This window comes from Ochotona princeps, chromosome 4, assembly GCF_030435755.1.
Source record: "Ochotona princeps isolate mOchPri1 chromosome 4, mOchPri1.hap1, whole genome shotgun sequence".
In the NCBI taxonomy this organism is placed as follows: Eukaryota; Metazoa; Chordata; class Mammalia; order Lagomorpha; family Ochotonidae; genus Ochotona; species Ochotona princeps.
Window position 1 is genome coordinate 53,980,832 of NC_080835.1, and position 16,088 is coordinate 53,996,919.

A 16,088-nucleotide genomic window follows, 5' to 3' on the forward strand; every position below is an offset into this window, starting at 1 on the left:
GAGTCTTTTTTTTTTTTTTAATGTTCACTCTGCATGTATTGTTTTACCAAAACCCACCACATTTCACATTGAACTCTCTAATCTAGGTATTAAGAATGATTGGGACTCTGCTCAGAAAGTTCTTCAAATATTTCAGCAATTATGAGACACCTTTGCAATCTGGCTAGAAATAGGCTCCTACATTATATATCTACACATTCAGAAATTCACACAATTGTTGGTTTCAGTTTGTTGACCTTTTTCGTTTTGGTGGGCTGAGCTTTCTTACTGCTCTGGTTGTAACTCTATTTTCAAATTTCTTCTAAAACAGCACGTTTAACCATCACATGAATTAACGTTAGAATTAACTCCTGTGTTTGTCTGTATTCTCCAGCTCACAGGACACCTTCAGGAGCAGCACCACAGGGATGCAGAAGGTAGTAGTCCCAGCCCGGCCCTGGGAGCAAAGTGCATGGGGTGGAGCAGGCTGGCACTAGTATCTGTTGCACCATTGGAGCTGCACTCCGGGCACTGCTGGGGAACTTCCCTTCAATAACTTTTTAAAAAACAATTATTATATATAAATATTTGTTCACTTATTTGAAAGGCAAAGAGAGATCCTCCATCTGATGGTTCACTCCTCAAATGGGCATAACAGCTGAAGCTGGGTCAGAAACCAAGAGTAAGTGCAGGGGCCCAAGCACTTGAGACAACCTCTGCTGCTTTCCCAGGTGCATTAGCAGGGAACTGGATCAGAAGAGGAGCAGCCAGGACTCAAACTGGTGCCCATACGGGATTCAAGCAGTGTGGTTATTGGCTTTATCCTGTATACCACAGTCCCAGCCCCACCTCATGAACCTTGTATTTCTGGTTGTCCCATTCGCTCTATTTAGTGAATTTATTTTTCTTATAGATTTACTATTTATTCAAAAGGCAGAGTTATAGAAAGAGAGAGGAAGAAAGGTACTTACCAAATGGCTGCAGTGGGCCAGGCTGGGCCAAGCTAAAGTCAGGAGTCAAGAACTCAGTTCAGGTCTTCTAAAAGGGTACAGGACCCCAAGCATGATTGGAAACAGCCCAGAATAGGCCATGGAAAGTTTCCCACTGGCATACATTCGGCATGGGTCAGGAGCAGGCCAGGCTGAATCAGTTCATGTCATCCTCTGGCAAATCCGATCACCAGAACAGAGTGTGGAATGGGCCGGGTTTGGTTGCGACAAAACCAGTACACATTCTGGAACGCCAGGGCGTGGTTGCCTGTACTGGATATGAATGCAACACCCATCCAGCACACGTGAGATCCAGGAAGGGAGGGGCAGAGCTGGCGGGGGGGTTAAGGGGCTGGTCCCCTCGCTGGACAACCACTCCCACTGGAGAGTGTTGGCTGGGATAGAGACAGACACGACTAAGCAAGGCTACAACACCTGTGCGCTGCATGTGGACAAGATCAGGGCCACAGCATCAGCTGGCAGAAGCTGGCACTGGGGACTAATTCTGTCGAGTCAAATCACAGGACCACCTAAAGAGTGCATAAACCGGGACAGAGAGACCTGGGAGGGAAAAAGTGGGTTCCCCCTTCTTGGGTCACTATTCCCGTGGGAGGGCATGAAAACTAGGACGGGGGCTGGGATGGCTAGACAGAGGCACTCAACAACATCTGTGAGGGCTGGATGGTTGAGTCGATTAGATAGAACTAAGCTTTAATACCCATTGACAAGTACCAGAGCCAAATGGGATGGGGGACAGACTGGTCTTCTGCTACACAAATTGGCAAACCAGGGTAGGGGGCAGGCTTGGTGGGGGTTATTGTGGGTCGCCCCGACTAGGCTGCAGCTCCCACTGGTTGATGTAAGGGCCGAACCAGACTGGACTGCAACACCCATTGGTTCCAGTGCAACTCGGGACTGAAAACAGAACCAACACAGCAATTGCAACCACCAGCTGATCAGGGTGATGGACTGTGCCGGGCCCTGTGCTTGCTAGAACATACAAGAATCTGGTCTGGGAATACCTCAAAGTATCTTTGGAGATCTCCCCACTTGAACTGCTGGACTCAGAATTCTAACCAAGAAAAGACAGAAGACAGAATAGGACAATCATTCATCTCAGCTACATGTTGGCAGCGAAATATGGGACAAATGGAGACTTCATGATGGACCATATCAATCAGTGGACCACCTCATCGAGCGAAACTGGCAGTGACTCATAACTGGAGAACTATTAACTCCACTTGAGCACATATCTCAGAGCATGCCCCACATATGGGACTTGGGGTGGGCGGGAAACCGGGTGGGGCTTCTCCCTCAATATCCCCTTTTACCTCAGATACATGATGGAAACAATATGGACATAATAGCATTGCCCACCTCCCTATCCCCCTGAACCTTTTTTTTTTTTTTTTCCTTCTCTTTCTTGATTTTCCTTCAACTATAGTTAACTATGTAAAGATTGTCAACAACAATACAATAAAATGGATTATAGAAAAAAAAAAAAAAAAAAAAAAAAAAAAAAAGAACTCAGTTCAGGTCTTCTAAAAGGGTACAGGACCCCAAGCACTAGGACCACCTTCTGCTGCTTTTCCAGACACATTATCAGGGAGTGGAACAGATGGGACTCCAACCAGTACTCTCAAGACATGCTGGCAGTGCAGACAGTGGTTTAACTTGCTGTGTCACAGTACTGGCCCTTAGTGAGTTAGTTTTAGCAAGAAGATGATTTGTAATTAGAAAACGCAAGACAAGAACGTTTTAAGCTAAGGCAAGGGAGCTAGGAAACCTTGGATGCCTAGGACTTACGTATCTCTGGAACAGGATATAATGAGAAGAGCCTCTGTGTCTGATTGCAGCTGTATCCCCATCACTCAGGAGCAGTGACTGGCCTTCAGTGGACTTTTGTTGTCTTACAGATAAGGAAGCAGGCTTCTGAGGTTTCAGTAACGCAGAGGTTATATAACATGTAGAGGTTAAATAACACGGAAAACCAGGTTCAAATCTGGAATCTTCCAGAGCCTGCTTGCTTATTCGCTATGATGTGGACATCAATTTGTACTAAAGTTTTTGTTGATGAGAAATTCTAGTGCAGTTCTCCAACCTGAAAAAAAAAATCTTTTTTTTCTTCTAGCTTGAGAAAAATTCACCCTTCACACTGCCTGCTAAACATGGAGTGATGTGTGGTTCCTCTCAAGGGCCTCTTTTCCCCATATTTCAGCTCTGATGAAGGATTGACTATTCCTGCCTCTCTCAGAAACACCTCTTTCTCTTATCTGGGCTGAATAATCCCTAATTGTTCAGTTCTGCCTGGTAACTGGCAGTAATGTACTTCAGGCGCTCCCCTCAACTTCATCGTCCAAACGGTGACCTGACTGGATAGGAAGCACCCTAATACCATCTTCATATTTATTGACTAATAACATCACAGGGTAAGGATGATTTCAACAGTCTCTAGACGGGAAAGGCTATTTGGCGCCATCACTGACCGCCTCTCCACCCTGATGCCCGCCCCGTGACGGCGGCTCCCATCAGCTCCGCCCACTTCGGCCTACGCCGTCTCCGAGACTAGTTTGACCCGCGGGCGGCCGCCGTAGTGCGTCGCCCCGGTTGCCGTGGGAAACGACCCGGGACCTGGGAGGGGATGAAGACGTTTCCCGCCGGCGGGAGCTGCGGCTGTGGCTGAGCGAAGGGGGCACCCAGAATCCGCGGGGTCCATTGCTGCAGCACCATGGCGGACCAGCTTTATCTGGAAAACATAGACGAGTTCGTCACGGACCAGAACAAAATCGTGAGGAAACGAGGACGTAGGGGGTGACGCGGGCGTGTGACTGGGCCTGGCCAGGGCGGTGGGGGCCTTGACCGTCCATGCTGTCTGAGGTCTCGTGGGGACTGACCGAGGGGAGACGAGGTCCCCGACCCCTCGAGCCCTGGGGCGAGCGGGCCCGGGGACCCGCGTTCGTCCGGTGGGCGTGTTTGAGGGGGGAACTGGCCCGGGGCGAGGCCGCGCGCGGCGGGCCGTGGGTAAAGCGTGTCTGCACCGGGAGTACCGAGCGTTTGGCGTTGAAAGCCCCCCAGGTCTACCTCTGGAGAATGTACCCCTCTCCGGGCCTGAGTGACAGTCTAACCTCCTGCTTCCTCTTCCTGGAAATTTAAGTACTGTTGGGGGCGTGACCCGCCTGCGGGGAGATGGGTGTGAGACGCCTTCCCGGGGCTAGGCGTGGCTCCAGGAAAGGCCACTGGGAGCGGAGGCGCTCTGGATACACACTATGGGCACCACCTCTCCTCCCCTGACCCTCCCCTGCCTCGCCCCGGGTCCGTGGTCAGCCTCCTTTGAAGGAAGCACTTGCTGGTTCCGCATTGGTGAAGGAGGGATAGTTTCCGATCCTTCCACGGATGCGCCTCACATTGTCTGCCCGACCTGCACAGGTCTTTTAGTCACTGGGCCTTGAGACTATGACAGGCATTTGGGGTCAGGAAGCATGAAGGCGAGGTGTCCCTGGTTTCCCATCTAACTCACTACCAAATTCATCCATCTTGATGGCTTCTCGACCCCATGCACCGCCGGTGCCCCTCTATGCTTTCTTGTATCCTGAGAAATTTCTGAAGTGATTTTAGTGATTTAGGTGAGCTTTCAGGCAGTTTTTTTGAGTGGTGATTCCCAAAAGACAGGATCTGAAGAAAAACCAAGGGGTGTGAGGGAAATGAGACTTTTTCTTTGTGTGCATTCAAGGTGCCACCTTAGATTCTTTGATATAAAAAAGTCCGTGAAAAAAAAAAAAAAAAGAAAAATCTTTGGGTTTTAGAGGTAGATATCTTTACCCTGCCAGCCCAAACAGTTCTTGACAAAACTGTGATGTTACTGATTGTAGTTTATGAGGAACGTTTAAGAATACTGAGCTACCTTCTGGAGTAATTTCATAAAACATTCTTACAGTTGCTTCTTCTTGCAGGTGACGTACAAGTGGCTGAGCTATACACTTGGGGTTCATGTTAACCAGGCCAAACAGTAAGTCCAATTTGTCATCAGTTCTAATCATTTAGAAATGATTTTTGTTTTATTTCCTGTTTTGCTTTATTTTTAAGTCCTGAATAAATGGGAAAGAAGACTTAATTTACTATCCCTTCCTACTTTTTATCTCCTTTTAGGAGATTGGTGGACTTGATGACAAATGTGTGGTGATCAGTTTACTGGATTTGTTTGCATCCTTGGCCTCTTGTAAACATCAGCTTGTAATTTCAGATTTCTTAAGTGGATTAGTTCTGTTTGTATCTTGAATTGATGTGTCTGTTGTCTCACATCTTCACCGCATTTTCACATGTGTGCCTTAGCCCCTTCTGCAGGTGTTACTGAACTGCTTCAGAAATGAGGTCAACAGGTGTCTGACAGGGGAAACTGAGTGAAACTGGAAAGGGAGTGTTCAGGGTGATGCAGAGTAGAGGGTTGCCTTTTCAAAATTTTGCCATGTCTCCTTGCCTAAACTTGGGGTCTAAGCTGAGGCCGAAAGAAAAGGTACACTTTTGAATTAACCTGAAAGCTGAGAATAATTTCTTTGTCCCAGGGGAGGAATTAGTGAAATGGCTGAGGGTATTTGTATTGGATTAAGTTCTCATTTTATTGTTCTTAAGGATGGTCTGAAGTTCCTCTGTTGCTTGAGCCATAGAAATTCCGAGCTATGAGAACATCCCACAAGTCTTAGAAAATCCCTGTCCCCTAAAATGGATTGGTTTGGCTTGGGTTGTGGGTTACTACTAAACATCCATTCCATTTGGGATGTGGTGTTTAAGCTTTCAAAACTAGAAGCCTTTTTTTTTTTATTGTTGCCTATTTTATTTTAAAAATTTATTTATTTCATGATACAGTTCCAAAGGCTCAGGAATTTGCCTTTGCCCCCCACTAACTTTCCCCATGTTATTGCAGTAATATAATTCTTTAAAAAGTCAATAATCCATCATTCTGCTTTTTAAGTATGTCATGACATTATAGGTATAGACAATGGCAGAAATCCAGCATCCTATTGTCAAGAAAGATATATATCAATGAAGATATATATATATAAAGATTTATTTATTTTTATTGTAAAGTCTGATTAACAGAGAGAAGGAGAGACAAACATCTTCCATCTGCTGGTTCATTTCCCAAGTGACCACAATGGCCTGGTACTAAACTGATCTGAAGCCAGGAGCCAGCAGCTTCCTCCAGGCTCCCACGCAGGTGTAGGGTCCCAAGGGTTTGAGCCATTCTCTACTGCTTTCCCAGGCCACAAGCAGGGAGCTGGAAGGGAAGTGAAACAGCTGGGACACGAACCAGCTCGCATATAGGATCCACACTCATGCAAGGCAAGGACTTTAGCCACTAGGCTAGCATGCTGGGCCCAAGATATATATATTTTTTTATTATTTATTTTATTTAGAAGGCAGAGTTACAGATGTAAAAGGTGGAAAGAGGGGAGAGAGAGTTTCTTTCCATTTATGGGTTTACTCTCCAGACGGCTGTAATATCCAAGGCTGGGCTAGTTGGAAGCCAGGATCTTTGACCACATTTCTCACATGGGTGTCATGGGTCCAGGCTCTTGGGTCATCCTCTGCTGCTGTCCCAGGCACATTAGCAGGAAGTTGGACTAGAAGTGGAACAGCTGCTACTTGAAGAACCAGCACTCGTATGCTATGCTGACAGTACAGGCAGTAGCTTTACCTACTGGTCCCCAGAAACTTAGCTAGGGATGGATTCAGAGTGATTTTGACTGAAATTGTCTAAGACTAATCCTGGCCCAATTTTAAGGTAACTGACAGTGGACACTTACAAGTGTTATTGTTTGTTAGAGTATGGATTTTTAGGAGCTGAAGCAACTGTTACTATTAGCCTGTTGGGGTTTAGGGATGAATGATGACTAGAGTTTCGCCAAAGATGAAATAAACATGGTTGCAGATTTATTGGAGGCACCCTAATTACCTGTAACTTTTATGGCATTAGCACATAATTCCTATCTGTCAGTTCGACTACATCCTGTGCCACTCTATCTCATTTGTTACTTTAGCCATATTTGCTTTTCTGTTCTTCAACTATGTGAAGTCATTCTCACTCCAAGAAACCTGTACCATCCCCTCTGCCTAGAATGCTTTTCTCCCAGCTTTTTTCATCCTTCAGGTTTCAAATCCAATTCTACAGTGTTGTAACAAGCCTTCCCAAATGCTCCATTCCAAGTGTCTCCACGTCATAAAACTCTTAAATATTTTGTCATAAAACTCTTAAATATTTTTAAAAGATTTATTTATTGGGTTTTTTTTTTTTTTTTTGTAAGTCAGGATTAGAGGATAATACAGAGAGAGAGATCTTGCGTTCACTGGCTCACTCCCCAGATGGCTATTATAGCTAGCATTGGGCCAGGCTAAAGCCAAGAACCAGGAGCCTCATCCTCATCTTCTACATGAGTGGTAAAGACCCAAGCATCTGGACCGTCTTCTGCTACTTTCCCCAGGCCGTTAGCAGGGAGCTGGAGCAGAAGTAGAGCAGCTGGGGCCTGAAACAGTGCTCATATAGGATGTGATCATCACCAGAGGTGGTTCTGCCTGCTACCTCACAAAGTTGGCCCCTACTATTAGTTTCTGTCAAGCTTTTTTCTCTTTTTTTTTAAGATTTATTTATTTGAAAGATGGAGAGGGATTTTCATCCGCTGCTTCTCTCCTCAGATGACCACGTTGTCTGGGGCTAGGGCTGTTCCAGCTGAGTCTAGACGCTTCTAAGTCTGCTAAGGGCATGATAGAGGCTAAAATGATTTGGGCCATCTTTCTGCTGCTTTTTCCAGACCATTAGCAGGGAGCTAGATTGGTATTGGAGCAGCCAGTACTTGAACCAGTCCCCATATGGCATGCTAACATTGCAGGTTTAACCTGTTAAGCCACAATGCTGATCTCATTATTCTTTTTTTTTTTTTTAAAGGTTTTTTTTTTTTTTTTATTACAAAGTCAGATATACAGAGGAGGAGAGACAGAGAGGAAGATCTTCCGTCCGATGATTCACTCCCCAAGTGAGCCGCAACGGCCGGTGCGCGCCGATCCGATGCCAGGAACCTGGAACCTCTTCCGGGTCTCCCACACGGGTGCAGTGTCCCAATGCATTGGGCCATCCTCAACTGCTTTCCCAGGCCACAAGCAGGGAACTGGATGAGAAGTGGAACTGCGGGGATTAGAACCTGCGCCCATATGGGATCCCGGGGTTTTCAAGGCGAGGACTTTAGCCGCTAGGCCATGCCGCCGGGCCCTCATTATTCTTTTTTAAGAAATAGATGTATTGATATATAATTCACATACTGTACAGTTTACCCTCTTGAAGTATACTCTTCAATGATGTAATGAGCTTTGTGTATATAAGTTGTGTAACCGTTACATCAATTTTACAACATTTTTATTATCCCAGAGATAAATTGTGTACCCTTTAGTAGTCATTATTTCTTTTTTTTTTTTTTTTTTAGCAGTCATTATTTCTCCAACCTCCATTTCCCTTTTCCAATGCCCAGTAATCTATGTACTTGGCTATTGTAGATACTCATAAATGGAGTCATAGGACATAAATTCTTATATGTCAGGTCTCTTTCACTTAGTATAATATTTTCAAGGTTTGTTTATGCTATAGCTGTGAATCAGTATTTAATTCCTTTTAGGGGTGGTGTTGATACGACACATGGGTTAAGTTGCTGCTGGCCATGGTGACATCCTGTATCAGGGTACCAGTTCGAGTCCCTTCTTTGTGCTTCCAATCTACCTTCCTGCTGATGCATTTGGGAAGGCAGTGGAGGATGGCTCAAGAATTTGGGCTTCTTCCATCTATGTGGGAAGCTGGAGATTCTTTCTCCCTCTTTGTCTCTAACACACTGCTTTTCAAATAAGTAAACACATAAATCTTTAAAAAATTTTAATTTTCTAATTAATTTGGAAGGCGGAGAGAAACACAGATCTTATTCACTGACTCACTCCCCAGATATTCAGAACAGATGGGGCCTGGCCAGTCCAAAACCAGGAACCCAGAACTCAATCTGAGTTTCTCACTTGAATGCAGGGACCCAAGTACTTGAGCTGTCATCTGCTGCCTTCCATGGTGTACATTAGCAGGAAGCTAGAACCAAGTGTAGTTGGAATTTGAACCCAGGTATCCAGTATGAGATGTGGATATCCCAAGTGACATCTCAGTTTTACTGTGCCCAGGTTACCCACACACCTTTTAATTGCCAAATAAATTTCTTCAACAAACTGGATGGCTTAAAACAACATTAGCTCACAACTCTGGAAGCTAAATGACCCAAATCAACGTGTTGGCTCCCTTTGAAATCTGTACAAACAAATCCTTACCATTTCCCACCTTCTGGTGTTTGTTGACAGTCTTTGGCATTTAAGGGTTTAACTTGGGTCTCATCATTGTTGTGTGACGTGCACCCTGTGTTTATCTTCATATAACCATCTTGAAAGGGCACCAGTTGAGTTAGGAGCCCACTGTGCTCTAATATGATCTTGACAGATTTCAAATGCAGCAACTGTTTCCAAATAAGGTCACATTTTAAGGTGCTGGAAGTGAAGACTTGATTGTATCTTTTTTGGCAGAGATACTAAAGCCCATAAGGCCTATGCCCAGTCTTGCTTATTCATTAATTGATGAGCATTTGGGATGTTTCTGTATTATGACTATTACCAATCATGCTACTATGGATGCTTATGTACAACTGTATTTTCTGTCCTCTTGAGTATGTATACCTAAGTCTGGATTTGCTAGATAATTGTTAACTGTTCAACTTTTGAGGAACTAACAAGCTTTTTTGCTATTTATGAAGATTGCTGCTAACAGTTTACAAGGATTTCAGTTTGTTTCCCATCTGTCAATATTTTGTCATTTTAAATTAAAATTTTATTTTAATCATAATGACTGTAAAGTGCTAGCATGCATTTTTAAAAAAGATTTATTTATTTATTTGAAGGCAGAGTTACAGAGAAAGAGATCTTCCATCTGCTGGTAAGACTCCCCAGATGGCTACCATGACCAGAGTTGGTTCAGGCTGAAGACAAGAGCCAGGAGCTTAACTAGGTCTTCCATGTGGGTAGCAGAACCTCCAAACACTTGTACTATCTTCTGTTGCTTTCCTAGGCTGTTATCAAGGTGCTGGGTTGAAAGTGAAACAGCAGGGAAATTGGACCCAAACCGGAGCCATCTGGGATGCTGGAGTTGTGGGCTACTGTGTTATTCATTAGCACTTTGGCGTTTGGCCCAAGGTTGTTTTTTGTTTGTTTGTTTGTTTTTTAATTTGAGGGAGAGAAGGGAGAGAGTATTCCCATTTACTGATTTCTCTCCCCATTGCTTACAATAGACCCCTGCCAGATTTGTAGTTGGAAACCAGTAATTCAATCCAGCTTTATCATGTGGGGAGGAGGAACTCAATCAGTTGGACTGTGGCTGCTGCCTGAGGATATGTGTTAGCAGGAAGCTAAAGACAGGAGCTTCAAAGCCTAAACTCCATTGAGAGGTCTTAACTGCTAGGTGAAATACCTGCTCCTCATTTGGAGCATCTTTTCATATGCTTTTTGGTCATCTGTGTCTTTGGAGGAATATCCAAAGTATCTGCCCTTTTTTCATTTGGTTGTGTTGACTTCTTAATATATATTCTGTATGTGGGACTTGATTAGAGACATGGTTTGCCAAAATCTCCCATTCTGTAGGTTGGCTTTGTGCTTTCTTTATAACTGATGTCGTTTGAAGCACAAACAGCTGTATTATTGAAGTCCGGTATATTTTTTCTTCTATTTCTATTTGTATCTAAGGCTTTGCCTAACCCGACTTTGTAGATATTTACTCCTATATAGGTGTTTTTTTTTTTTTTTGTAATTTTTTTGTAGAAAATAATAATTGAGTTCTTGGCCCATTTGTAGTTAATTTTTAATAATTATTGTTAATTTAACAATTTAATTATAAGGCTGAGTGGGAAGGAGGGAAGAAAAGAGATATCAAGAGCAAGAGGGCTCTCCCATGTACTAGTTTACTTAACTACCTGCAAAGCCAAAGCTGAGCCCAGCTGAAGCTGTGAGCTGTCTCCCACATGAGTGGCAGGAACTGAAGTCTGAGCTTTCACCTGCTGCCTCCACGTTGCACAGTAGCAAGAAACTAGAATTGGGAACAGGGCCAGGCTTTGGACCCAGACACTATGATATGAAGTACTGATGTTCTTAGCTAGGTAGTTGTTTGTCCAGTTTTTGCACCAGGGGTGAATGTTTGTGTTTTTTTGTTTGTTTTTGTGTTTGTTTTAAGATTTATTTATTTTTATTGGAAAGGCAGATTTACAGAGAGGAGAAATAGAGAGAAATATCTTCTGTCTGCTGGTTCACTCCCCAGATGGCTACAATGGCTTGAGCTGAACTGATCCAAAGCCAGGAGCCAGGAGCTTCTTCTGGTTCTCCCATGCAGACATAGGGTCCCAAGGTTTTGGGCCATCCTCTTTTGCTTTCACAGGCCACAGCAGGGAACTGGAAGGGAAGTGGAGCAGCCAGGACATAAACCGGTGCCCATATAGGATCCCAGTGGTTGCATGGTAAAAGATTTAGTCATTGAGCCATTGCTCTAGGTCCAAACAATAAATCTTTAAAAAAAAGATTTGCTTTTTATTTATTTGAACGACAGAGGAGATTGATCAGTAGCCACAATGCCAGCTCCTGAAAGTACATCTTAACTACTATGTCAGTCACCTTCTCACTTCTCAAGCTAATTTTATTTTATTAATTATTCATGGCAGCAAGCGCTAGCCAAGGTTAATGAAGCAACTTCAGTTGGCCTCTTGTGGAAATAGCATGGGTGAAGGTCTGCCTTAGCTTTTTGGGATGGCGTGTGGGTGTAGAACTGGTAATGAGTTTTTTTTTGCTCTCTGTCCACGGTGTTTGGAGGTGGTCTGGGAAAGGACTGTCCTGTGTGGTCCAGAGGGCTCATCACATTGTCCAACAGGATTGGTTGGGAGTCCTGACTCACAACCATCTGGAGCTGAATGGCTTGTGCTTGCTGCTCTCCTCTTAGCTGGTTCTGCCAAAAGTATCTTAGCGCAGGTGAAATTCAATGAGGAGAAAACACTTGACCGGCCAGGTTCACACCTCAGAGAAGAACTGAGAGCCTCAAGGTAGTTTTTAACTAAATTCTTCAAATGAGTATATAGAGGCTGCAAGCAACCATTTCATTTTCATAGATTCTTTTTTTTTTTAAAGATTTTATTTTTTATTACAAAGTCAGATATACAGAGAGGAGAAGAGACAGAGGGGAAGATCTTCCATCCTATGATTCACTCCCCAAGTGAGCCGCAACAGTTGGTACTATGCCGATCCTAAGCCGGGAACCAGGAGCTTCCTCCAGGTCTCCCATGTGGGTGCAGGGCCCCAAAGCCTTGGGCTGGCCTCGACTGCTTTCCCCGGCCACAAGCAGGGAGCTGGATGGAAGTGGAGCTGGTGGGATTAGAACCGGCGCCCATATGGGATCCCGGCGCATCCAAGGTGAGGACTTTAGCTGCTAGGCCATGCCGCCAGGCCCCGTTTTCATAGATTCTTATGGTCTGTAATTTGGACAGGACACAGTGGGAATGACTTTCAAGTGTTCTGTGATATAGGACACCCCCAACTGAGAAATTTTAAGGACTGTTGCCCAGTCATCTGAAAGCACCTCTATGGACATGTCTGGAAGTTGATGCTGTCTACTGGCTAGATTTTTTGTTCCATTATTTGTATATTTTTAGCATTATTTAAGTTTATCACAGAAAGCATAAAAAATATGCAGCCTCTATCCTCTTTGATTTGAACAAAATAATTTCAACTGAAGATACTGTGGAAAAATTAAATTGAGTTAGGAAAGACAGTATGGATATACACAGTACTTGTCCTGTAAAAAAAAGAATGCAATTTATCTGCAACAAAAATTAGAAAATTAAAATGAAAATATGGTTAATCATGTAAGAAGTATATAAATTGTAAAAATTTATGTATACTGTCATGTTTAAGAAATTTCATATATTGTTGGTAAACTGATTTGATTAGGAAGATGTATTTTAGGGTTCAAAAGTATTCAGAAATTGTTTTTTTACATTTGCTTTGAACTTCTTGTTAGTGAAAGGAACTGGGATTGATTTGAGAAAAGTACATACAGGATTGACTGTGGTTACAGGCAAGGGTTTGAGTTTTGGATAAAGACGGTACATCTGAGCAGTAAACTCAAGAGCATCTATGGCATAGTACCTGCTTAACATGTCTACTACCAGCATGATCATAACTGACAGTAACATGACAACATGTTCCTTAATCTGTGTTACTTTATTTATCTAAAATAGTGCAATAGAAGGAAACACTAAAGAATAAGGTGGAGAAATCTACAAAAATACTGAGTATGTCACTTAAGAATAAGATTTATTTTGTTTTGTTCTAGATTTTTTTTTTAATTGGAAAGCAGATATACAGAGAAAAGGAGATACAGAGAAGATCTTCCATTCGCTAGTTCACTTCCAAAGTGGCCATGACCGCTGGAGCTGAGCCTGTCCAAAGCCAGGAGCCAGCAGCCTCTTCTGGGTTTCCCACTTTGGTTGCAGGGCCATTCTCGACTGCTTTGCTGGGCCACAAGCTGGGAGCTGGATGGGAAGTAGAGCAGCCGGTATATGATTTGGCTCCCATATGGGATCCCAGCACATGCAAAGTGAGGATTTAGTTACTAGACTATTGTGCCAGGCCTGATTTATTTTATTTTTGCTTGAACGGCAGAGTTACACAGAGAAGGAGACACAGAGGGAGAGATCTTCTGTCTGCTGGTTCACTCCCCAAATAGCTGTAATGGCTGGAGCCGAGCTGATCCAAAGACAGGAGCCAGGATCTTCCTTTGGGTCTCCCATGTGGCTTCAGGGTCCAAAGGACTTGGGCTGTCACCTGCAACCTTCCCAGGTACATTAGTAGTTTGCTGGATTGAAATGGAGTAGTTGAAAGGTGAACCAGCACCCATATGGGATGCCAGGGCTGCAGGTGGAGGCTTAGCCTGTACCTCATGATGCAAGCCCCTGACTAGGTCACATTTTTACTTTCAAAAGAATTTACAATGTAGTGGGGATGGCACATAAGTAAGCTAGGCAGTTAGTTATAAGTGCTGCAGCAATAGGGATCGGGGTAGGTTTTGTTGGAGTTTGGAAGGTAGAGAGCCTGCTATGGGCAGTGGAGGTTGGAGGTGGGGGATATTAGGAAAGGCTTCACATAGGAGATGATAATGGAACTTCCAACTTTATGAGGAAGTGGTTGAGGCCTGAGAACAGCATTGCAGGCAAAAGGAGGGGCATACAAAGGAGGCAGGGGTCCTGCAGAATGTTTCATGTGACTGAAAATGGAGGGAGTCAGGAAATGTGCAAAATACCGGGCCTGGGATAAGAAGGATTTCACCTGCCAAGCTGGGAATTTCAAGTTCATTCTTAACAGGTGGGAGCTACTGAAAAATTTGGACAAGTAATAATGCTCCAGGCAAGTATAATTGAACTAGCTACTTTTCAGCATCAATAATTACTTTAGGGCATCTCGAATTTAACATGCTCCCAAACCTACCTCCTGATCTCTGCAACACCCATCCCAATGAATGTTAGCTGCTTTCTTTGATATGCTTAGTCTAGTCATCCTTGACTCCTTGATTGTTCATACTCCATAAGCAGACAATTGGCAGATCAGGTTGCTTTTCCCTTTAATACACCCAGGATTGATCCACTAATTACAACCTCTATTGCTTCTGCCCTAGTTGAACCTTGTCATGTTAGCTTGGCTTACTGCTGTGGCTTCCTAACTGGTTTCCTTTCTTCCTTTTACCCCTTCTTTGGTGAGTATATTCTGCACACAGAAGTCAGAGAGCCCTCTAAAAAGTGAGTTCATGTTACTCCTGCTCTGAGCTTCCTCTAGCTTCCTACTTTGGCCAGAGTCTGCCATGTCTGGAGCCCTTTCTCCTTTGCTTTGGCACTGGCCTCACTTTCTGTAGCTTGGACCTCGTCTACATTCTAGCCTCAGAACTTTGTGTTTGCTGCTTTCTCTGTTGGGAAGATTTTTTCCACAGATAACCACATTGGTAGCATCTTCGCTTCCTGTAAGCCTCTGTTCATGAGGTCTTTCCTAATATAATCACTTTATATAAATTATAAATCTTATCATTCACTCTCCATCGTCTAATTTTTTTCATAGACTTTTGCCACCCAAAGTTGTATAAGTACACTTATTCATTGGCTCTCTCTTAGAATGTAAGCCCCAACAGGATAAGAGCTTGGCTTTTTTCACTGTTCTGTCCCTGAGGCATTGAACATAAGGTAGCGCCCCAGAAAAGTTTTATGGACTCAATGACTTGATTTATATTTTTAAAACTTCATTCTGGCAACATCATGGATAATGGAAGGTGAGAGGGAGAAGGGGAATTGACACTTGGAATTAAAATAATCCAGTCCAGAGATTTGAAGGGCATAGAACCAAGAATTACTTGGGAGGGAGAACTGATGAGACTTGGCAAATCACTGGATAAGGAGGAGTGAGGAATAATGACTCCCAGATTTCTGGCTTCGGTGGTTTGAGCAGATGATGGTGTTGTCAGAGTTAGAGGAAGCCATCGAGATTAATGAACTAGGCCAAGATGAAGAAATAGTGACTAATCATGCCTAAGGTCCCAGGAAGCCACTCAGACCCACGCAAACCAGGATGGTTGGTTACTGTTACATATGGAGTGAAAAGATAGGTAAATATCATGCCAACTCAGTTAAGAGGAAAGAAGTAGAGAAGTTGGAGCAGGAAGTAGGGAGTAAAGACTGTTGGAGGGTTAGCAGGTTTCATGGAAGGTAGGAGAGTCACTTTAAAAGGAAAGTGACCAGGGCACGGTGGCGTGGCCTAGCGGCTAAAGTCCTCGCCTTGAAAGCCCCGGGATCCCATATGGGCGCAGGTTCTAATCCCCGCAGCTCCACTTCCCATCCAGCTCCCTGCTTGTGGCCTGGGAAAGCAGTTGAGGACGGCCCAGAGCATTGGGACCCTGCACCCGCGTGGGAGACCTGGAAGAGGTTCCTGGTTCCTGGTTCCCGGCATCGGATCGGCGCGCACTGGCCCATTGCGGTCACTTGG

The 16,088-nt window shown here is 44.1% G+C and overlaps 1 protein-coding gene and 1 long non-coding RNA gene across 3 annotated transcripts in view; one reads left to right on the forward strand and one right to left on the reverse strand.

The window, feature by feature from the left end:
• Positions 1-2,612, reverse strand: part of LOC131480209 (uncharacterized) — a 41,504-nt gene extending 38,892 nt beyond the window's left edge. Inside the window, exons 1-2 of the long non-coding RNA XR_009245333.1 lie at positions 2,496-2,612; positions 951-1,002 (exon numbers count right to left, since the gene is read on the reverse strand). This is a non-coding gene — a long non-coding RNA (uncharacterized LOC131480209). The remainder of the gene's footprint in view (positions 1-950; positions 1,003-2,495) is intronic.
• Positions 2,613-3,529: 917 nt separating this feature from the next.
• The window catches only part of POLD3 (DNA polymerase delta 3, accessory subunit), a 53,727-nt gene continuing 41,168 nt past the window's right edge, over positions 3,530-16,088 (forward strand). The window contains exons 1-2 of one of the 2 annotated variants that reach the window (XM_004589893.4): positions 3,530-3,756; positions 4,919-4,974. In XM_004589893.4, the coding sequence (XP_004589950.1) occupies positions 3,697-3,756; positions 4,919-4,974 (116 nt within the window). In that variant the 5' untranslated portion in view covers positions 3,530-3,696. Of the gene's footprint in view, positions 3,757-4,001; positions 4,122-4,918; positions 4,975-16,088 lie in introns of those variants that run through there. The other variant, XM_058663577.1, reaches the window with a different exon arrangement.